The sequence below is a fragment of the Ambystoma mexicanum genome, chromosome 8, assembly GCF_040938575.1.
Source record: "Ambystoma mexicanum isolate Mex_15411 chromosome 8, UKY_AmexF1_1, whole genome shotgun sequence".
NCBI classification, from domain to species: domain Eukaryota; kingdom Metazoa; phylum Chordata; class Amphibia; order Caudata; family Ambystomatidae; genus Ambystoma; species Ambystoma mexicanum.
The window spans coordinates 1,266,903,590-1,266,928,117 of record NC_090929.1 but is presented as its reverse complement, the minus strand read 5'-3'; the positions used below and the strand labels follow the sequence as shown (position 1 = coordinate 1,266,928,117).

Below are 24,528 nucleotides of genomic sequence, written 5' to 3'. Positions count from 1 at the left end.
TACATCTTTGACAGGGGTGGGATTGATCCCGGGCAAATTTTCCAATCGCATAAGGGGTGTAGTACAGGCGATTGAGGAGCTTGTATTGAATACATCTAACTCTAGAATTAAAAGAAACCTTGCGAGTGTGGATGCACATTTTGGACCACATATCATCTGTGATGTCTAATCCCAGATCCCGACTCCAGGCATCACGAACAGTGTGGGGGGTTCAACAGCACGCGCCATCAACATTTTATACAAGGAGGATACGATACCCCTACCACCAGCGGAATTGGCTATATAGCAGACCTCTGGGAACTCAGGGGGTTCGTTCGGGTATGAAGGCCACATGTCCTGGACTGCCGCCCTAATACGGAAGTATTGCAGCAGCTCAAGTGGGGACCTGGAATGCCCTGGCCTCCACGTATCTGGGGTGATGAATTTCCCGCCAGGGAACAGGTCGGAGAATGATCTGTATCCCAGGTCCGACCAGTGGCGTATGAGGAGCTGATCCTGTGTGGGGGTGAGGCCGGGGAAAGACCAGAGGGGAAGCCATTTGTAGTACGGGGGGAGCCAGAACCAGGCGTCAGAATCTGCCGCCACACCCTAATAGTGGAGGCCACTGGGTCAGCAGGGGCCTGCGTGCGATATGAGTGAAACAGGATCAAGGACATGACATTCACCTCCTCGGTCGCTAGGATTTCAAGTTTAACATGCAGGGGGGGTTCCTGGTGGAGGTACCAATATGTAGCATGCTGGGCCTGGGCGGCTATCCAATACTGGGTGAGGTCAGGTGCATTGAAGCCCCCCTCTCGTAAGGTAGGGTCATATGCTGCCACTTTCTGCGCACGGCCCCTGAATGCCAAAGAAAACGGGCGCACTCCGAGTGCAAATCCGCAAAGTATTGTTTCCCGGGCCAAAGTGGAACGTTAGCGAATACGTGCAGCAATTTGGGAACGATAATCATTTTTATTAGGGACAGTCTCCCTGATAGTGAGAGGGGGAGGTTTCGCCATCTTTCCATCCTGGTATGAACGTATTGTGTGGCAGCCCCATAGTTATCAGACAATAGAGAGGATTTTGAGAGGGACACCTGGACCCCTAAGTATTTGATGCCCTCGGGAGCCCATTTGAGAGGGAATTTGCATGCAGGTTGGGAGGTAGCAGGAGTAAAGGGAAAGATTTCTGATTTAGAGTAATTTATGGTGTAGCCCGAGAATGTGCCAATTTTGATAATTTCACGCATGAACGGGTCGAGGTGAACCGAGGGGTCTCTGATATATAAAAGCACATCATCGGCGTATAGTGATATAATTTCGGGAGTATCCCGCAGGCGAATCCCTTTGCGCACGTGGTTGTTACGTACACTATCAGCCATGGGCTCGATGGCCATCGCGAATAACAAGGGAGAGGAAGGGCACCCCTGTCGTGTCCCCCTGTCGAGGGAGAAGGGAGCTGATAGGTGAGAGTTAACCAGGACTCTGGCCACAGGGTTAGTGTATAGCAGTTTAATGCAGGACATCATGTATGGGCCAATCCCCATCTTCTCCAGCACCGCCCACAGATATTGCCACGAGACCATGTCGAATGCTTTTTGGGCGTCTAATGTCACGGCCACCGCGTTGGCTTGGGAGTCAATTCTAGAAATGACGTTAAATAGCCGCCGAATGTTTATGGCAGTGGAACGAGCAGGAACAAATCCGCTCTGGTCTGGGTGAATCAGGTATTTCATGATGGGGAGGAACCTATTTGCTATGATTTTGGCGAAGATCTTGGTATCGGTATTGATAAGGGATAGAGGTCTGTAAGAGCCGCACTCATCCGGAGGCTTACCCGGTTTAGGAAGCACGGTAATGACAGCCTCACGCAGGGACCGGGGGAGGGTGGTAAGGCGCAGCAACTCCTCCCAAACCTCGTGAAGGCGCGGAGCAAAGAGAGCAACATGTTCCTGATAGAACTCGGCGGTCAGGCCATCTGGACCGGGGGCTTTCCCCTTAGGGAGGGCTGAAATGACAGCGGTGATCTCGTCAAGGGTGAAGGGAGCATCTAGTTGTTCTTTGGTGGCTAGGGATACAAGGGACATTGGAATGCGGTAAAGGAGGTCGTCCAGATCCTGCGGGCTGTGCTCTGGTTGCTGGGCATAAAGGGTTGCATAGAAATCTGCGAAGGTCTCAAGAATGGGCCGGTCAGACCAATGTTGCACTCCGTCGTTGTCGATGATACTATCAATTCGAGCTCTACCTCCCTCGGCCCGGACGAGGCGGGCAAGAGTACGGCCTGGTCTCTCTCGTTCACCATACTTTCGGGCCGCAATGGGGCGGGAAAGGTATCTTATCTCGCTGTGGGCGAAGGACTCGAACGTGTCTAGTTCAGTTCTAATCTGTGCCGGTTTGGGCGGAGAGAGGGTGGCCGCATACTCGCGCTCTAGCTCCCCAAGTCTGGACTCTGGGCGCAGAGAGTTTCTAATATCTTTCAGGACCCCAGTCTCCCTGGAGATGCACATACCCCTGATGAAAACCTTAAAGGCCTCCCATCTCACCCCGTCCGTTGTGTCATGGCGTTTGTTGCTATCAAAAAAACGAGGTGATATCTGCAAGGATGTCAGCCTTGAAGACTATATCGTGTAGTGCGTCAGACTTAAACCTCCAGTTAGAATGCTGAGGGAGGGTCGGGTGCAAGGCGATGTCCAACGTGATCGGGGAGTGATCGGAGAGTGTGCGAGGGAGAATCTGTGTGGTGAGCGTTTTGCCCATGAGCCCCACAGAGAGAAGGAAAAGATCAATCCTGGAATGACTGTCGTGGACGGAGGAGTAAAATGTAAACTCTTTCGACATTGGGTGGAGTACCCTCCAGGCATCCACCAGACCGGCAGCGAGCATGTGTGCATGGAGGCGGCGAGCGGCCCTGGACAATGTTCTAGGTGCAACACCGGATCTGTCCAAGTCGGAGTCCAGGATGAGATTCATGCCCCCCCCCATATGATAGGAACCCCAACATAGCCAAGGAGGATGTCAAGGATGTGGTCGAAAAAATCGGGTGCATCAATGCATGGGGCGTATGTGTTGACCAGAAGGCACTCCGCATTAGCGAGGAAACGGTGTAGGATCACATATCTACCCTGGACATCTATATGGCTGGTGCGAAGGGAGAACTCCAAGGACTTGTGAATCAAGGAGAGGACACCTCTGGATTGTGAGGAGAACACAGTGTAATATTTGTTGGGGCCCCATGACGGGGCAAGAGAGGACGATAATTGTGCAAGGGCATGAGTTTCCTGTAAGAAAAGTATTTTGACCCCGTGCCTCTGGACGTAGGCCGTGAGCCTGCGTGCCTTTGTGTAGTTGCTGAGCCCTCTGATATTCCAAGACATTAGCCTAATAGCCATTCAGTAGCAATTTAGGGGGGATCAGAGTAATGTGTGTCATATATTGTCGAACAAGTGCCGGCCACTTGTACAGTGACCAGATGTGTTATACCCAAAGCTACCACTGTCTCACCATTTTTGTTATTATAACATCTCCCAATAACACCTCCCCCCTCCCTCACTGCCACTCAAAACATAGCAGTGCCCAAGAACCCACCCAAAGTCTCATGGCTTTTCTGCCAAGCCCAACGGGGCTGGACCAACCCCCAAACCAAACAGGGGAACAGCCAATGAACTAAACAAGCCAAACTCGGCGTTGCAACTGCAGCGGGGGTAGCTGCTGCCATGAGCCCAATTAAGATAGTTGAACGGTGGAGTACACCAAATAGCGTACAGCGGTGGTTAAGTTAAGTTTTTTAGAGGAGACAACATAGTAGGGTACAGTGAGTAAGGGCTGTAGGAATAAAGGATCCAAGTATAGGTACCATATACCGTGAACCATACAGCTGTGACCCATGTTGCATTTCATGAAATTTCACAATGAGTTACAATAGGAGAATTCACAAAGGAAAAGATACATGAGATTACAAGTAAATTGCAAATAACAGGCGTGGTAATAGTACCACAATGATTTGAGTAACAGGTGCATGACAGGCCGGGTCAACCCTCATCAACGGGATCACCCTCAGGGCCTGGGACAGGAATATGGGACTCAATAAATGTCACCGCCTCCTCAGGGACAGTGAAAAAGTACAGTTTATTACGGTGGGTGAGCTTCAGCCTAGCAGGGAACAACATGGCATATTCCACCTTCCTCTCTCTGAGCATTTTTTTCACACCATTGAATTGCATGCGCTCCAATTGAACTTTAACAGAGAAGTCCGGGAAAATGCGGATAATCTGGGACTCAAGTCTCAGTTCCCCTCTTTCACGGGCCAGCCGTAGGATGTGGTCTCTATCTCTGAAGCTGAGAACCTTGGCTATAATTGGTCTGGGGAAGTTGCCCGGCTTGGGGCGACGGGCCAATGAGCGATGGGCGCGCTAGATAGTAAAGAACGGGGAAAGTTGAGGATCCCCTAGGAGGTCTCTCAGAAGGGCCTCGACTGCAAGTTCCATTTTGCCCTTGAGGGCCGTCTCGGGAACCCCTACAATGCGGATATTATTCCTCTGGGATCTGGACCCCAAATCATCGCACTTCGCCTTGACCTGCTTCATATCTCGCACCAAGTCAGAGACCGTATTCTGGAGCAGGTGTACCTCGTCCTCAGTGGCCCCAATCCTGGTCTCGGCCTCAACCAGCCTAGTGCCATGCTCATCCAATTTGGTGCGTAGGGAGGCTACATTGGCATTTATGTCGTCTAATTTTTCGTGAAATGACGCAACGTTTTTGGCCATTGACTCCATGAGTGACGTAAGGTCCGGCTGAGGAGAGCATGAGGATGCATCCGAGTCGTCTTGAAGAAGGGCATCCCCAGCTTGGTCTTGCGTGGCTAGGGCTTTGGCAAACTTGTCCATTGCTCCAGCCTTGTTGGCCCCACGTGCTTTGCCGGACATCTTCGGGGGCACCTTGGTAAGAGCAGAGAATGTTTCGTAGAAAGGCAGCAATGGGGCCCAGGGGGTTTAGAGAGGGACTAGGCCCGTAATCAGCGATGGGGCGGCGACTGCCTAGGAGGCAGAAGCAAGGAACACCCCCAACTGGCGTGTTCTGGGGCGATGAGCCCGCTCCAAGGGGCAAGCAAGGTGTCAGGGTGGCAGTATGGTCCGGGGGGGACAGTATCCTGCGGCGCCCGCCTCTGAGCCAGGAGGGTCCAGACAGAGGGGGCCAGTAGTGGAGGGCAGCGAAGTCAGGGGCGCAAGGTGGCCCCGGGGTGTGGCGACTAGGTGCGCAGACTGGGGAGATGTAGTGGACGCCCAGGGTGGCACCAGAAACAGGAGAGTGGTCGCAGGGGAGCCTGGTATGCTTGGGGGTCGATTTCTTTCTTTGAGTGGAAAAGGCGCAGCCCAGGAATGAGGCAGAGCAGATGGGCACAGTGCGCAGCGATCAGTTCACTCCCCCTCCTCACCTTAGGGCCCTGCAGGCCGAAGAGTGGGTGTCCATCCGGGTACAAGCAGGCCTCCAACCCGCAGCAGTGGGTCCAGGCGGGATCGGGCCCCCAAACCACAGCTGCAGCCCGTAACGGGGAGGCCCAAAGGCAGGAGCGGTCGGCGAGGAGAGTGGGGCGCGGATGACAGCGCCGCCGCAACGGGGAGGCCTCGGCACAGCCACCCGTCCCAGCCGTCACAGGGGACCAGTGAAGTAGGCGGCGGAGCTGCGAAGCAGGAGTGATCAGGTGGCGTTAGTGCGGGGGCCGCTCCAGCAGCCCCCGCTGTATCCCGGAGTGTCTTCGCCCGCCAGGGGCCGGCGCCGTCACCGCCACCCACAGGCAGGAGCGGTCGGCGAGAAAGCCGCGCCGGCAGACCATGGGGCCCCGGCGCACCCCCACGGGGGGAGCGGGCCACGGATGTCAGCGCCGCTCAGGAGCAGCCGGCCATGCAGTCCAGGGAGGGAGTGCGGAGAGGGGGTGATGTCTGTGCCCCAGGCGGCCGCGCACCAAGCCGCAGCAAAGCGAACCCTCGCAGGGCGATGGGGGGGATGGGCTGCAAATGGAGTCACGCGGCCCGGAGGCCTCCACCGGCGGCAGAGTGGCTCCGAAGGTCCGTTTTCGCCCAAAAACAGGGCAGGATGAAGCAGAGGCGGTGGGCAGCAGAATGCCTGGGGTCCCAGCTCCCGTATATACCAAGAACCGCTGATTGTGGTGGATGTGTAGCTCACGGGCCACGGAGCTTGAAAGCTAAGCGGCCATCTTGCTGGCTGCTCAACAGCGCCCCCCCGAATTTGAGTTTTAACTAATTTTTCCAGCTCAATCTTTTTTTTAGTTACAATTTCAGACTCTAGTTCCGGCGGCCTGAAGACCTCCTTGTAATCCCAGTTGTCAATAAGGGTACCAGTTTGTGGTGAGTGGATAAAAGGGCATGGGGCTAAGGATGGTGAGATAGGCCCATTACTCACCAAAACCGAAGATGTCCTGGCAGCTTTTGTTACCCTCGCTTTTAGAAATGTTTGTGACGGAATAGCCATGGGTGTCTTTCTGTTTAGGTTTGTTGAAATCAGATTTACAACTTTAGGTAGCGTTGACCTGATATCAAGCTGATCTTTGGCTATCATAGCTGTCAACATTGATAGCACTTTCACTTTAGATAGTATTATGTTTAAATCGCTGAATGGTAATCTGGCGTCTATCTCAGTTGCTATTTCATAATCCGGGGCTCTTTCAGCCTTGCTTCCACTGATTGTTGCAAACGAATTTGGAGAGTACAAGGGTGACGCCAATGCAGCTAGGTCCAGTATATTGGACAGGTTTATGTAAATTATATTTCCGTCACATTTTTGTGATGGAAGCTCCTTTTAACACCAAAGAGATGCACGCTGAAGGCCAACACACATTTTTAAAAAGAGAATTGTTATTGTTGATGGTGTGTGAAAAGGATTGATCCGACATATCAGTCGAAGAGATAATAGTCTTTGGATCTGTAGGTGATAATTTTTTTTTCCATTAAGTTTTTATTGAACATTTTACAAAAACAGAAAGCCAGATACTTTTGCTAAGCAACTACCAGAAGATCCGGAAAACCCCAACTCCCCCCCCCTCTCCCCTAACCCCCTCCCCCCATGCCCAATAGTTACCGGGTACAGAATGGGACCGTAGCACCTGAGGAAATCAGGAACATAGATTAGAGATCATGTTTCGTACATTTGCTGACCCAAGAGGGTTTAAATTTATCAGCGAACTCAGCAGGTGGCCTAGAGCCTGGACCCGAGAACAGCAACAAACAAGATAAGCCATTCTTCAGCAAAACTCAGAAAGTCTCAGAGCCTCACAGTCTTCATGTAGCAGTACCGGAGTCCAATCCCGCAGAAAGGTTTCCATTTTGTTGTGGGCCAGTGCGGACAGTGGTTACCAGTCAAATGGTCGAAATCATTTGGTCGACAGACAATTTGGTCGACACCATTTGGTCGAATGCCAAATGGTCGAATTTTTCTTTTTTATTTTTTTTCCCCACACGAAAACCCACAAAACACATATATATAAAAAAAAAAAAAAATTCGACCATTTGGCATTCGACCAAATGGTGTCGACCAAATTGCAGTCGACCAGTTTGTCGTCGACCAGTTGACTGGACACCGCGGACAGTTTCTCATAGGTAAATTTCATCCACAATTTGGACATCCACTCTGGTTTGGATGGTGTTAGCTTACCTTTCCACTTCTGCGCCAGAGCTAACCTCCCTGCTCTCAACATACCCTTGATTGCCTGCAGGAGGCCACCCGGGTCACCTTCAGAGGCTGAAACCCCAAACAAAATTTCCAGGGGCCCTTTGGCCACGGAGATACCCATTATATCTTTGATCCAACTTAGAAGCTCTGACCAATAGATTTGAACAAACGGACACTCCCACCACAGATGGAACCATGAACCCAGAAAGCCACAATCCCTAGGGCACAGGGGAGAGAGACCCCGAAACATCTCAGCCTAGAAGGGGGGAGATGCCATGCATGCAGGATCTTAAAATTCAAATTGTGTTCCATAGCTGCAGTATACAAAGAGCCTGAAAAGAGAACCTCATATATTCTAGACCAGGTGGAGTCCTCTATCACAAACCCAAGCTTTTCATCCCAGAAGTGCTTGAACCCTTGTCTACCTTGCAGCTGGGCCGTAATCAAGGCCGCATAAATTCTGGAGAGCGACCTCCTGCGAGAACGAGACTCAATAAATTCCCTCTCAAAGGGGGAGAGCGAACGTGCTAGATCTTTAAACCAGGGAGGGGAGGTGAGAATACCTTTAATGCAGAGATACTCAAAAATTGACATTGGGTTATCCCCCGTTGCCTCCACCAGAGAGTCATATTCTATGAAGGAATTCTGTCGAAACAGTTGGACGGCCCTTTCCAGGCGCATGTCTGACCACTTCGGAGTGTTTCTTAGGCCCGTTTTACCTAGGTCGAGGGGAGGACCCCAAAGAGAAGTAAGAGGGGAAGATCAAGAGGAGAGGGCTAAATTCTCCTTAGAAGGCCGCCAAAGTTCCCATAGTACCGCAAGCGTAGGATGGGTTTTCACTCGGCTGGGGAGTTCACTACCTGAGGACCACAACCAATCTCTGACTTTCCTTGGGTGTGTGTGGGTGTCCTCCATGTATGTCCAGTAAGTGCGCATGTCATCACTCATATGTTCCAGCATAACCCTAAGCTGAGCCACCTTATAATACAGGCGAAAGTCTGGAAACCCAAACCCCCCAAAAGACCTCGGGAGAGTCAAAGTATCGTGTCTAATCCTCGATTTCTTGCCATTGCATATGAAGCGATGGATCATGAGATGGGACCGACCTAAAAAATTGCTCTGGAATCCTTATGGGAAGGGAGGAGAAGAGGTAAAGAAGACGGGGGGAAATATTCATTTTAATGGACACCATTTGTCCAAACCATGAGAGAGTCAAGGGCGCCCACCTAGCTAGGTCCGACTTAATTTTGGAGAGAATCGGGGGAAAGTTTGAATCAAATAGGGCATCCAGGCCACTACTCGCGGCTTCATACATGAGGTAGAGGGCTTTTATGATGTTGTCTGACGCTTGCCTACCTGGGATAAAGCCCACCTGGTCTCCGTGGACTAAGGCGGGGAGGTGCTGGGCCAGGTCTCTTGGAAGGTGGATCCCAAGATAAAAAATGTCTGAAAGCACTACTTTGATGCCCTCCACCATAGCCCCCCCCCCTCGCTGCCCCGGGAGCCCGGCCCCACTGGCATTAAGCAGGATTTAGTTGGTTTGATCTTCAAGCCTGAAAAGACTCCAAAAGCCTGAATCAGGTGGATAAGATTAGGGAGAGAAGTATCAAGGTTGGTTAAATACGCTAGGATGTCATCCACAAAAAGGGAGAGTTTAAAATCAAGCTCCCCTACCTTGATCCCTGTAATCTCCAGGTGCTGCCGAATTGCTATGGTGAGAGGCTCCATTGCAAGAGCATATAAAAGGGGAGAGCTGGGGCAACCTTGTCTGGTCCCTCTGGAGAGGAAGAGCCGATCTGAAATGGTACCATTCACCAATACTCTAGCCGAGGGCCCGTTATACAAGGTGGCAATCCAACGACAACATTTTGCACCCAGCCCCATTCTTTGCAGCACCCTGCCCATGTACGGCCACTCAACTCGGTCAAAGGCCTTCTCCGAGTCTATAGAAAGCATATTGTAACGCTCACCTGACTCCCACAGAGGCGCTGGTCTGGTCTGGGTTGCTGTGGCCTCTTCGAGCGTGATGCGCAGAACTCGGAACACCGACTGAACAGGACCCTCAAATCTTGCTTGTCTGGCCCGTAGGAATATTCTTCTGCAGATGAGAAAGGGGATTAACAGTCTGCAGAATAGTGTGCTTGCTCCCCCCTTTCCCCCTTCGTTCTTCTCTAACTTCCTCCGAAATCCCCGGTTGAAGCTCACCTTATGGTTTGAAAGGATGAACTCTCCATCCTGCTTCTGGTGCAGGGGCGCGTGTTTGTCCAGTTACTTCACTGGTTTTCAGAATGGCGCTGGCAAAATCCACTTGACTTTTCCGAGCGGAACGCCGTAAGTATGAAGATTACAAAAGTTCAAGTGTTGAGCCTCCTTTTCTGTTGCCTTCCTAACCTGTGAACTGTCCTTTATTTCAGGTGCAGAATGAAGGCGATGCGTTGAGGGATTGACTTGCCGATGGTAAACTCAGGTGAGTTAGCGATGGGGGCAATCCCTCTTAATGTCTTTATATCCCTCCAATAATGTCTTTTGTCCTTTCCCCATAGGGGCCGGGGTGCGGTACCTGCCAACGAAGCGGCGCCGACCCGAAATGAGGAATGATCCACCAACAGAAGACCAGTAAGTGTTATGGCGGAAAATTAGGCTTTCCTCATATGTTCCTTCTGCTCACCTTTTGTCTCTTCTTCTCTCCCTTAGGCGCAGAGATGTGGCGACCGGTGCAGACAGTCGCGGTGGAGCCAGAAGAACTCCCGAGGACAGGTGAGTGAAGCGCAGCGCTGCAGCGAGCAACGCAGTGCTTTTAAATGAAAGTCTTTTCTCAGGAACGCTGGCGTGAAGGTTCCGGATGCAGGTAAGAAGTTTGATAAAATCCTTGGTTTTCACCTTTCTCTTCTCTTCTTTCCTTACAGGTTTTCCAGGATCGAGGCGGGCGTGGCTGGAGACCAGGTGCAGGAGCAGACACGGTGAGCGTTCAGCTGCTTGGATGCAGAACAACGCGAAGCGTGAGCTACTGTCTGGGCGTGGCTTAAATAGCCCCCAAAGTAGTTCCAGGTAAGTATCCTTCCCTTGCCACGCCCGAGTGGCAAAATAGTCCCAATGAAAAAATAGTCCCTTTCAGGTCTCAGGGAGGCCTGAATCTTGCAGCATGGTCTGCATCAGGTAAGTGCACCAAAACACCTTCCTTTATGAGCCTGGCGCCTATGGCGCCAGGACTGATGTCCAACATGAGCCTGGCGCCAAAGGCGCCAGGACAGAGTCCAAAGAGCCCCTATAAGGGGCCACTGGGCTTTTACCCGGGGGCATGATGCCTGCTCCCGGGGGTGCTGGTCCTGGCCTGGTGCTCCGGGGGTAGGCATCATGACACATATAGGCATCCAGGCCACTACTCACGGCTTCATACATGAGGTAGAGGGTTTTTATGATGTTGTCTGACCCTTGCCTACCTGGGATAAAGCCCACCTGGTCTCCGTGGACTAAGGCGGGGAGGTGCTGGGCCAATCTGTTGGCAAGGAGTTTCGCCAGGATTTTCAGTCGGTGTTGAGTAAAGAGATGGGATGATAGGAATGACATAGAGTAGGGTCTTTCCCCTCCTTAGGTATAACCACTAGAAGGACTGAAAGCATAGACTGGGGGAGGGGACCAGACTCGAGGGTGGAGTTGAATAATTTGGCCAAAAACGGGCCAAGGGTAGCTCCAAAAGACTTATAGAAGGAGATAGTAAAACCGTCATCACCTGGGGTGGTACCACCCTTCATCAAACTTATCGTATCTACTATTTCCTGAGGAGTAATGGGGTCTTCCAGAGAACCTGCCTGCTCCGAGGAAAGACTGGGGATTGGCAAGGAATATAGGAAAACGTAGGCATCGGAGCCTTCTCCAACACATTCCGAGGCATAGAGGCGTTCATAATAAAGGCGGAAGAGCTCAGCTATACCCGAATCATCCGTACATTTACCTCCACCCAGAGTACGCAGTGCGTGGACTCTTACTATTCCTGAGTTCCCTTAGTCTCCAGGCAAGGATTCTGTCCGCTTTTTCCTCCTTCTTCATATATCTCTGCTTTAGAAAAGCTAGCTTTCTCTCGGTTTGTCCCACCAAGAGGGCCGCTAGTTGGGCTTTGAGCCGTTGAAGTTCTGACCATTTCCCCAAGCACATTCGGGACCTAAGCTTGCCCCCTGGCTGGATAGCCTCTATTTTATCTCTGAGGATTTTCTCCTCCCTACCTCTCTCCCGCTTCCTTCTCACTCCCATGCCGATGAGAACCCCTCTAATCGTAGCCTTAAATGTTTCCCAAACACTGGCCTCCCCCACCTCGCCATTCTCATTCAAAGCGAAGTAGTCCATAATCGCAACCAAAAGTTCCTGGGACAGACTTTTATCCTGCAACAACAGGTCACATTACAAGACCACCTCAAGCTCTGGGCTTGTTCCGAGAACATCCCTATCTGAACTTGCACCAAGTCATGGTCCGACCATGGGATCAATTCTACCCCAAAGTTGGATACCCTCTCCCTCAGTGAGTTGTCCACCAAGATGTAGTCAATACGGGAGAAGGAGGCGTGCGGCCTAGAGAAGAAGGTAAAGAGGGGCGTGCATCCCTTCCGAGTTGAGTGAGAGTCGAAATGCCCAGGGCAGAGTTTGTGCTATGAAAGGAGGCTGAAACCTTCCTTAGCCCACGAGAGACCGTGCACGGGCGTTCCGTTTTTCTATCCACATCAGGGTCAAGAACCATATTAAAATCACCTCCCACCAAGAGAACCCCCTCCATGAATTCTATGATTTCTGACTTGGTCCCTTCCCAAAATTTGTCTTGGGCCTCATTCGGGGCATAGACTAACACCAGCGTCACCTTGTTACCTCTGATATTGCCCTTTACCATTACAAAACGGCCCTCTGGGTCTTTTCGCTGAGCTTGTAGGACAAAGTGAGCCTTCGGAGAAACTACTATCGCCATCCCACTTTTCTTAGTCCGACACGAAGTGTGGAAAACCCCCTGCACAAAGTTAGCTCTAAGGGGCCATTCCCTATCCCTCACACAATGAGTTGCCTGAAGGAATAACACATGGAGTTTCAACCTCTTAAATTCCCTAACCACCAAGGATCTCTTATAGGGGGAATTCAAACCTCGGACATTCAAAGAACCCTGGGTCAGTGATTGATTGGTCAGCCATTAGGGAGACGTTTATTCCTGAAAATTCCCCCTGAGGGCACTTAAAGGCTATGGAGGAATATATGTGACATCATGAGTGTCACCAGACCCAGGCCACCAGCGTCTCCCTCCGAAGGGTATAACCACATGATACACATGACCCACATTGAGCCCCCCCCTCCCATGCTCCAAAGTAACAACCCGATGGATAATCCTCCCCCACACCTGGATTCCCAGGAAAAGCAAAAAAACAACCAAGCAACCCCATCACTTCGAACAAAGGGATCGAGGGCAGATACACAGGCTCAAATAACCTTTACAGAACCACAGCCTCCCCAATCCAAATCCGGGAACAAGCAGAAACTTTGATGAATTCAGTCTTTGGACGCGCCTGGCGAGGTTGGGGACACTTTCCTATACTTCCTATGTCCTCGTACTCGCCGCCTTTCCGTGGGCACGCTGGGGGCGCGAGACTGGGACAAGTCTACTCTCTCGCCCACCTGGGCAGACCCCTGCTTGGGATCGCCCAGAATCTCACCGGTGACCCTTTGGATGTCATCTTCTGTGACCAAGGAGTATTTAAACCCATCGAATTCAAAGGAGAGAGAAAAGGGGTGAACCCATCTGTATTCACTCCCTTGGACTGAAGCCATCTAGTTAGGGGACCACACAGGCGTCGGCGGGCAAGGGAAAAGGCTGAAAGGTCTTGATAGATCGTCACCTTAGAGTCCTCCCAAATGATGGGACCCTTTTTCCTTGCCATGTCAAGAATCTTAGACTTCTCTGAGAAATAGTGAAATTTCACTAGGATTGACCTGGGCCCTCTGTTGGGGATACCCGCTCTATGAGCCCTGTCAATCGTTGGTTCGTCAGTATTGCCTTTGTCGAACAATTTACTTATCACAGAGTTGACGATCCTGAGGATGTCTGCCTGGGATTCCCCCTCCCGTTCCGGAACACCAAGGAATCTCAGGTTGCTCCGGCGCTCCCTATTTTCCAAGTCATCCAACTTTAGGGTGCACTTCTCTCTCCGTTCCAGCTCCGAGAGGCGCATGTCGATCAGGGTTTCCAAAAGGTCAACAGAGGACTGATTCGCTTCCAGAGCCTGAACACGCTCATCAACAGCGTCCACTTTTTTATCCAGAGAGTCCAGCCTTCTGCCTATGTCCGCCCGGAAGCTGCAGATTTCTTCCAATAAGGCAGCCATATTCTTGTTATCCTGGGCATCTAGGGCCTCGGTTTGCGCCTTGGTTGACATGTCGGGAGCAGCCTGAGCCAGAGGAGGGGCGTAACAATACTTTTGCAGGGACCAGGCCCAGCTCATCCGGGGAACCTCCAGGCGTTGCCAGAAGGGGTGACAGGAACAAACCACAGCAAAAGGGGCCCCCTCTAGGACAAGGCGAGAACTTGCATAAACTCCAGAATTAATATAGGTGCCCCCCCATCCCCTGAGTCCTCCTTAGATACACAATCCAACACCGGGCCCAGCAGGACCCTTCTGGATGCCCCGGAACAGACCCAGAGGCGAAGTGCTAGGGAAGCACCTGGTGGAGAAATCACACACTGGAGACCCTCGATCCCCCAAAAACTCTGGTTGCAGGTAGAGAGGCTGAGTCCGTCCCGCTCCTGGGACTGTCTCCCCAATAGTTAACACAGCAGGGGCAAGAGGGGTTGGGGGGGAGGAGAGGGAATACGGCAGACAGGCAAAGAACATAAGAGTCCCCCTACGCTTTCACCACCTGTGCCTGCTCAGCAACAAACTTCAAGGAGGGACACCAGCTCCTCTCGGGGTGGTGGGAGAGTGACACACTCACCTCCCGTAATGATAACAGCTCCAGAAGGGCCCACGCCATAGAGGGGGCGGGTCAGAAAAGAGTCCCGCGGCGAGGACTCACCGAATCGCGCCCCCTCCACCTGTTCAACAGCCAGCCTCGGCGGGGGGGCTGGTCCTCTGCCGGGCCCACTCCGGCAACTGAAGAAGAGCATGGGCAAAAGCAGCAACAAGCTAGGGGACATCTGCTCACACCCGCCCCGCCTCCAGGACCAAATCACGGCACCCTTGCACCTCGGTGTCCGGATCTCCTCCTCCTCCTTCACACGACGATCTGGGCAGCGCTCAATCCTCCTGCCAGGGGGGGCTGGCCTCAACTAATCAGGTCCCACGCCGGGCTGCCCTGTCGCTGCGCTCCAGATCGCGCCCCTCGCCGTTCAAGAGCCAGCCTCGGTGGGGGGGCTGGTCCTCCGCTGGGCCCGCTCCGGCAACCGAAGAAGAGCATGGGCTGAGGCAGCAACAGGCCAAGGGACAGCTGCGCCCACCCGCTCCACCAAGTCCCTCAGCCCGCAACACCCACGCACCAGGCCAGCACAGAGCGGGGGGCCGGGGCCGCCAGGACCAAATCACAGCACCCTCGCCCCTCGGTGTCCGTATCTCCTCCTCCTTCACTCAGCAGTCCGGGCAGTGCTCAATCCTCCTGTAGGGGGGGGGGGGTGTTGGCCCCAACCGGTCAGGTCCCATGCCGGACATGATCTAAAAATCTATTAATCTTGTGCCAAGGTTCCATGTCCTAACAGACAGTCATAGATAAAGCATTGGCTTCTCTTATGGATAGCGATGCCGAGGAGTATGACCTTGCAGCCTGTGACTTCCAGAGACCTGCCCTCCTTATCTGGGAGAGCTGTAAGAGCATAAGCTGGGATAGCTAGATTCTGTCTCGCTGTCACTGTGAGGACCAAGTCAAGTTTTGGGTGCACTCTTAGGCACAGCGGCATAGTGTCAGGAGCTTTATATTTCTTTTCCGGCCAGGTCATGGTAGCTGAAGTTGAATGGAAGGTCTTAGTATGGCTTCACCTATGTCCCATATGGTATCTAGAGTTGGTATTGCTGTGGGGGTTCTCCCTTGGGGGCACTTGGAGGTCAAACATGTGCGTGGCCATCGTTATTATGGTATGAAAATATTTTCTCTGTTTGGTGTTGACATAGTCCTCCCATTCATCCCCCTCCTTTTGAGGTGATTTCTATGTAATTTCCCTATCTTCTGGCTCCTCCACTAGTAATCGACATCTGAGGACTCGTGCTAGGGGGCTCCCAATGTGTCCTCTTATGATGCAGAGTCTTCCAGGTGCCCAGGTATTTTTGAAAGTGATTCAGGGTGTGTTGGGCTCCATTGTGATGTACAGGTGTTGGTGGTTGAGGTTTCTGCCACCCTCGGATGCTTGTGGCACAGTGTTGTCTCCTCCAGAATGTTTTGAGGAGATTGCATGAGGGCAGAAATGGGTCATCGACAGCCCAGCCGCATTAGGGGCAGCAGGCCCAGGAGGGATATTTTCCTTGGGGACCATGGACGAGGCTACAGGATGCACATCTATGTCCGAGAACTCTTTTTGCAGGATTATATCCAGCATTTCCTCTATTTCTTTAATGGGAATAGGTTAATGATATTCGGCCCCGTTAACAGGGTCTTGACACGGTGGGCTGTTTCTCCTCTGCCGTGGACAAGCACTGTCCTGTCAGTGAGGACTTTTGCATAGGCCAGGGGTCTTCAAACTTTCTAATGCAAAGCTCCACTTGAGACAGCATTCTTCAGTTGCCTTCCGTCCCATGTGGTTTTCACTCCAGAGGCGCAGAGGTTGAGTGCGTAGGTCCCAACCAGACAGCGTCAAAATGCTAGTGACTAAGGGTGGGACTTACACAGTGGAGTAAGGGAGTACAGCAACAGACTCCCTTACATTGTCACTGTCTGCTTGTCTAGTTCTACCCACTACCTTGTCCTTCTGCCTTACCCAATCTCTCCCATTATTAATTCTGTTCTGTACTCCATTTTCCTTCTTCCCTGCATTTTTTCTATCTGCCTGCTTCCTTGCTAGTCCTCCTGACTGCCTCCTTCACCCATTCTCCTGCTCTCACTTTCTCTTACATTATTTCCCTCATCCTTCTCATCCCCTCATGCTCAGTTTTTTATCTGTTTGTTGCACACTTATTTCTCTCTGATCTTCCTCTCACACTGTCACCTGCCACCCTCTAATTCTATTATTTCTGTTGCTCCCATGTCTATCCAATGTTTCTCTTGGCTCTCTATTCCACTTAACCAGTTTCTTCTGTTCCTTTCCCTTCTTTTGTGCATGTTCTCTCCCCTCTACCCATTCTTTCCCTTTTCCCACTCCATTTTTCTTTTAGAATCTCTTCACTTCTGTCTGTCTCTCCTCTTACTTACTATTACCCTCATGTGCTGCCTCTTAACTTTCACTCATTCCGATTCTCTCTAATCTCGCTCAATATTCTGTCCGCTTTCAGCATTCCTTTAAATTCTTCCCTCCATTCTCTCACTGTCTCACTCTTAGTCTCTCCTCATTCTGTATCCCGCTTTCCAATTCTGGCTGTCTCTCTCGTCTCTGCCTCTTATATCCACTATTCTGTCCCTCCTTGTACTGTGTCTCTCTTACTATACATTAATCCATCTCCCTACTATTCTATGTCTTCCACCTATTCTGTGTCTCCTACCTACTGTCTCTGCCTTCTACACTGTGCTAATCTGTCTCTCTTTTTCTGCCCTCCCTCCTATTCTATCTCTCCCTCCTAATCTTTCTTTTTTCCCCTTCTGTCATATTCTGCCCTATTACGTCTCTACCTCATATTCTTTCATTGTCTTTCTCTTTATTCTGTCTCCCTCCTATTCTGTGCATCTGACTAACTCTGTCCTATTCTGTACCTCCCTCTTATTCTGTCCCCACTTTCCATTCTGTCCTAGTCTGTCCCTCTATTTTCTCCCTCCCTAACATACTGTCCCTCCCCCCTTCACAATAAGATAATTTGTATCCTTCCAAAATATGGGGCTAAGGCAGCCAACGTAAGCATATATCACAATTTCTGTGGGTGACAAGTTCCTGTCCGTCATCACAGCTTTTTCTCTGGTCGGTGACCGTTTGTCCTTCAATGGCTTGTGGGTCTTCATAGAGGTCAAGCTTAATGACGAATATCAGAGCTCTGAGGTATGTTTTCCCATCGACAAGTGTCTCTCTGTCAAAGGCGTGCACTCTTTGTAGACGATACCTGCGTCATTGATGGTGACCTTGTTACATTGTTGGAGACCATTCAATCGATGGTCGGTGGGTGGGCGACTCCACCATCATGGAGGATGCTGTAGATAATGGTTTGGGTGGATTTTCTGTAGACGACTTAGTTGGTGGCTTATTCATGGACGGCTGTGGTCCTGTCGACGAGGGATGACTATCTGCTGTTTTAAGTCTCTTTTCCTCACTGGATTTGTCTCTGTGTTCGGGGCCTGTCCTGACTTTGATCTTGAAGGGTGGTAGCAGTGCCCTTCCTACTGAAAAAGCTCTGCTTTTCATAGGAGACTGCTTTTTAGGAGTCCTTTGCAGAAAGGCTGTGGCTGACCTGGTAGACACCTCTCCTGAGGAGGCATAGGTAAAATAATAGTCTCCAGTGCCTATCCTGGAGTGTCATCTGTGATCAAGTCTTGCATATCTCACATGTGGGCATGCAGGCAATACATACACTCCAGATTAGGGTCCCTGCGGAAAAAGATATTTCTCCCACACCCTGCACAGTCTTTGAAAAGAGACTTCTTAAGTTTAGAAGGCTCTTCCCTACCTTCATTATCCATGAATGCGAGGATATGGGGGAAACTAAAAACAAAGACGTTTTCTGCCTCCTGTTGATCCCAGGAGAGCAGTACAAGGTAGTAGATGGAAGAGCCGACCAAGCTTCACCAAAAAAACTAGTGAAAGAGTAGAAACTATTCCTACAATATATCGAAACTCTTAATAAAAGGTTAGAGATCACAGCAGGATTTCCTAGTCACTAGACTGTGGTGGAGAATCTGAAGATGGCTGCCCTGGGTGGAGCTCAAGCCCTGTCCACCTCATTGGCTGATGCAGAAAAGAACCACAATGAAGTGGATAGGCTACAACCTAGAGCCTCTCTATAGTTTATAAAGCAATTTCATTGCTAGGTTTTAACATTATATATACACAACGAGGGATTCCCAGTCTGACGACGGGGAATAATTCATGCGTGCAAATCCATGAAAGATGTAATGATGGAGAATCTGCTATCTCCCACCAAAGCGATGAATGGCGGCTGTCAAAAGAGCATCATCATTCGCCTGGCTCAAGTGCATGGCCGCAGCACAGTAAGGGCATCATTACATTTTTCCCAGTACTATAAAAATGCCTGTAAAATTGCTGGTAATTCCAGCACCAGCATTTGTAACATACCAGGGAAACACAAGTTTGCTTGTGGGAGCCACAGATCTACCTCCAGGCCTGACCTGCCAGTAAATCAGGCCCCCAATGGCAAATAAATTCCACAATTACCTCCAGGCCTGACTTGCCGGTAAATCAGGCCCCCACTTGCAAATAAATTCCACAATTACCTCCATGGAGTCCTACGGGCCTAAGTCTTCCTTCCATGCGACTTTAGTAGTATGCTCTCCTTCGTAAGAAGCAAGGCCGAAGTAGAAGAGCGCATGTGGAGGAGTGATTAGTAGAAAGGGAGGCTGATGCCAACAGAGAAGATAGAGGATGAGGATAAGTTGAAAGCTGTGCTGTGTTAAAAAAAAGCCTGCCGATATTTGGCCTCAACTTTTTTATTTGTGGCCTGGCTCGAATGAGGCTTTTGCTAGATTTTGGAGGCTAAGGAAAGCACCTCCGGACAAGCTCACTGATTGTAAGCTAAAACCTAAGCAAGGATTTCTCCCCTCACTCAGACTGAATATCTGGAGGTGGAAAAATGCCAAGGAAGGATGAACTCTCTGGAATTAGAGGATCGTGTACAGGTCTTTTTGCCACATTTTTTTCAGCTTCTTTTGTGGGGTGAACCCACCACAAGGCCCCACTGAAATGCTCGCCTATGCCTTTCTCCCACTCCCACTATCCTAAAAACAATTTTAAATATGCCCTCACCCGCCTAAAACACGCAAATAATGCAGCAAAACAGCTGTCTCAACAAATTAAGTTAAAGGGTTGCAATTGAATGGGCTGATACCAGGACATCTTCCTATTGTCTGTGTCATCTTGCTTGTTAGCCTGGTCAACTATAGTAGGGCTGGCATCTGCTGGTTCCGCAATCTTGTCAGCCTTATCTCACACTAGATCCAGAGGAGGCGGCATTGGAGCCTTAGGAGGATCCCCTGAGACAGAAACTGGATGAGGTGCATGAAACATGAAAATCTGGTGGAGGAGGCATCTGAGGAGGCATATCACAGTTAATAAAGTGGAAGGCAGGCTTAATGCAGGTAACACTTCTTTAATAAGGGATATAAGAAAATCAGTCAAAGCCTCCAGAATTGCGAAAAGAATCTACCCCATCCAAAAGACTGTCCATTAGTGGGAGGAAGGTCTGATGATTATGTAAAGGCCAGGGGTTGAGGCGCTGGATCCCAGAAACAGCTGTTGAACCAGAGCACAAGCGGATGGCCGATATGCAGTGCACCGGGAAGTCTTCACGGATGACTATTGAAAACCTGGGGCAAAGTTGTACCTCAAGACAATATAAGGTAGCCTGATCGGGGTGCTTGCGTACTGCAGCCCAGCAGGGACTGTTGCAGTCTCTGAAGGTGAAGAGCAAGATGAAAACAAATACGATTCTGCCTCCTTGCCACATTTGGATGCCCCTCTGAACGAGTACTGGTAGATAAAGCCCCATGGGCCTCGGGGTACTCCTTGGCGTGAAAATTTCATGGAAGGGACAAAACATCAGCTCTCTTTCAGCAGAGTAACTCTCTGCAAAGGAGGCACCTGCTGAGATGCCCTGGAAAACAACGGTGCATGTCATATGTTTTGGTGGGGATCTGGAAAGCATCTCCCTGGGACTAATCGACTCACAAGCAATTGTCTCACCGGTGCTCAGCAGTGAGGCACTCCATACAGATTGCGTGTAGGTAAGGTACGTAAGGACCTAAGGTGCAGGAGTCCGGGAGAGAAGAATTGAAACAAGAAACATTCATGGGGAAAGCGTACTAAAAAAGAAGCACTGTGATGAAGGCAACCGTTCCCATGCATGTGGAAAAAGGGACTAATGCTTTGGGCCAGAGTGCAGGGCTTGCGGGGCAGAGCCACACTGGTAGCGGTGCCAATGTGTGCATTCAAAATTTAAAGGGAAAGACACTCTTGTGGTGCAAAAGGCTTTGGTTCTGTGCCCACTGAAGGAAGCGCATACAGTATGGATGAAAGGGGACAAGACGTTGGAGTAAAGACAGGAATAAACTCTTTGTGCCATTCAAATCTATTTTAAATCGATGGTTTAGCATTTTCATATTAATTCTTCTCCCATTCACTGAAATAAAGGCTTTGCTTTAGGAGGAATGGTGTAGGCAGTACTTCCACCATGTCACTGTTTTGCCACGTGGCTGCCAGGCTGTGGGTGCAGTGGCTGCCCAGTGTAGCAATCACACCACTGAAAAGGAGGTGTCAATCAGCATGGCAGAAGCACGTCTGCCAGGAGGTTAACTTACTGCAATTTCTGCTGCAATCAGCTATATGGTAGTGCCTCAGACACCATGCCCCCCCCCCCCGCTTATGGTTGGAGAGGGCAGCCTCCATCTTGCCAAGGCCTCAAAGAGCCAAAAACGGGATTCCCTACACTTAGAAAAGCGGTATGCCTTTTGGTTCTCCTAAGTCAGGGAAGGGAACTACCACAAACTGGGCCCCAAGGGGCAACAACCAGCCATTACCCTACGTCAAATACCAAATTGTATGGTCATTTCCACCGTTTGATTTAGTGAAGTGAGTAGGGAGGCATTGTCAGGGCAGGTGGAAGGGGGGAGTTATCAACATCTGGCTCCAACTATCAATTTGGCACACCTGGGGGTTAGCAGAAGAAAACATGCTTCATCCACAACCTCTAAAGCAACCCCGTGTTACTTGTCACCCATTCATTGGTGATTGAGAACTTCAAAAGTCCTATTTGTAGTCAAAATAAATAAATGCAGATACATGAACAAATCCTTCACGTTTTTTTTAAAGCCTTCTGTGATGGCAATGTGACTCTACATATGTAACAGGAGAGAGAAAAGTGTGTTGAACAAATATAAATATTTGAGGGCATCACAGTTGCTTCATGTTGTTCATGAAGTGAACCAATCATAAATGCCATGTTTAAACTAAACAATATCAAGTCCTGACAATGATAGGATAATGACAAGACTACCTGTCTTAAAAGGTTCGTAGCATTAGCTCTTTGTGCCGTTATGGGATCCATGTCTGTAAGTGATATATCCTTTTCCAGCAGGCGCTCATACTCCTGAAAAGTAAATTAGGTGAATGTTTATTATGTTTTCCCTTTTTATCAATATATTACAGTAGAGGTGCAAATAAGTTCAACAAAAAGAAAATCTTGTAACGCCTTCACAAGTTTGTTACATCTGGCATCTAGCATCCATTTCAGAATTATTAACTATGATGCAAGTAATGTTATATAATATTTCGCACTAACATGTAAAAAACAAAAACTGAAAAAGAACATAACCTGTACAATCTTAATATCAAGGATTCAAGCAGATATTTTCATTGATATAACACATGGTGTGAACTTGGATGCAGAAGCAGAGGGGAAATGTTTACAGTATTTCTGCCAATGTGCACTTGAATTAGCATTTGGCCTGAAAAGTGGGATTCTTCTTTGAAATTATAAATACAGTTATAGTTAACCAACTCAGCTTTATCAAAAATGGCATATTTGAGTGTTTATAAATCACTAGCAAAAAGTACCCGTTCTCCGAACAGGTTCTGTGGACAGACATGACAACACTCTTATCAAATGTTGAAAATCAATGATCATGTAGGTCGTTATTCCGATTTGCTTATCACATGAAGTAAAATGCACTGAGAATGGGCGTGTGTGACTGGCTGACGTACCCCGGAACAGACGGGGGGAGGTGAGAGTTGGTGTGCTGCTGCAAACTGGGACCTACTCTGTTCTCTCCCCACCTGTTGCCTCACCCTTGCATGGTGCAGTTTGTTGTGGTGCATTGCAGTGCAAATGTATCAGAAACCGTGCATTCTAGGGTTAAGGACTGGTCCTTCTACAACCACATTGATGTTTCACTGATTGTGAGCCAGCGTTTCACGTGTGAAAGTGCTGAAATCCGGGGAAAGGGGTGAGATGTCCAAATGGTATGTAGCCAGTAATGTCCAGTGGGTCCGAACAGGTAACTATGCAAAACGTGGTGCAGATTGGTGAAATGGTGTGGAATTGTGCAAGGAACAAAGTTTCACCAAGCCACAAACCCACAAACAAATTTAAAGTTTTGCTGGAATTCGGGTAAAGCAGTGGAGTGTACAAATGCCATGTAGCCAGTAATGTCCGGATGGTCCTAACAGGTAACTATGCAGAATTTGGTGCAGATTGGTGACAGAGTGGAATTGTAGAAGAAACAACGCTTCGCCAGGCCACAAACCCTCAAACTAATTTTGACTTTTGCCTAAATCCTGGGAATGGGGTGGGGTGTACAACTGTCATGTATCCAGTATTCTCTGGACGTCCTAACAAGTAGCTATGCAAAATGTAGTGCAGATTGATGAAGCCGTGTGGAATTGTACAAGGAACAACACTTCGCAAAGCCGTGAACCAAGCCAAAAACCCACACGTGCTACCGGCGGGTTGCCGCTGAACTTGTAACACTGTACCACTGCCTGATGTCTCGGTGCCTCTGGGACATCCCGGTGGCCCAGGATGTCAGACGGCTAAAGGTTTTAGCCCCCATTCCCGTGGAGTCCCAGAGGACTCCACAGGTACGGGGACATGGAAGAACTGGCACCGCTGCCAATGGTGCCGGTGCTTCTGTGAAAACCATGCCTGCAGGGGCCTGTGCCCCTGGCAAGTCAGACCTGCTGGGAGCAACAGCTCCTGCAGGCATACTTGTAGTCTAGTGGTCCGGAAAGGGTGCCGGTACGCTGCTACCAGCACCCTTATTTCCGGACTGCCAGACTTGTAATGAGGCCTATATTGTATCTGATACAGAACAAAAGAGGACATCTTTCATTAAATGGCATGCCAGATGACTCTTTCTAGGCATACAAAATAAAAAAAACTTTTTAGGGATGGACACATGATCTTCCAAATAAAGAGAACAACCATGGGAGCCAAGTTGCTCCTAGTACAAGCAACCTATGTGTACAGAGCTTTCAAGCGTGCCATGTCTATTCCACAGACAATGTACATAACCAACATTTACTTCTATGGAAATGTTTTATTTATATTTTGATTGTGTGGAATAGAGCAAGTGATCGAGCTCGAGAGTTTTGTTTAGAAGCTGAACACTATAGATCCCCAGCTAAAATGCATACATACCATGATTAATCAATGTATAAATGTTACAGATGTGACTATAGAAGCATACGTTGGAACATTGAAAGTCAAGGTTGCAAGAGCCCAACAAAATTTACTTTTCAAATGCAGTAAAATGCAATGCAATGGCATTGTAAAATCCAGAGGGATAATTTACCTTTTGAGCAATTTCTTAATAGAAATAGCACAGACAGAACACATAGTGTGGGATTGTGAAAATGCTTATTGAAGTTAGCCTCAAGCTACTCCATTTTTGTTCACAAAACCAATTTCATGTACTCCTGTGAGCTGTGCATTTTAGCATTTCATAACTTCTTTCATAAAAATGGTATTCCTAAGAAATGCTGGTCTCTGCAAAATGTAAGTTTGTTTAGACTTTACTTCATATAACGAAAGGCCAAAACCCGGGGACACGA

The 24,528-nt window shown here is 49.6% G+C and overlaps 1 protein-coding gene across 1 annotated transcript in view; it reads right to left on the bottom strand.

Moving 5' to 3' along the window:
* CC2D2B (coiled-coil and C2 domain containing 2B) overlaps positions 1-24,528 on the bottom strand; it is a 2,924,037-nt gene that overhangs the window by 1,944,778 nt on the left and 954,731 nt on the right. The window contains exon 5 of the mRNA XM_069611382.1: positions 21,974-22,066. Within this exon, the coding sequence (XP_069467483.1) occupies positions 21,974-22,066 (93 nt within the window). The remainder of the gene's footprint in view (positions 1-21,973; positions 22,067-24,528) is intronic.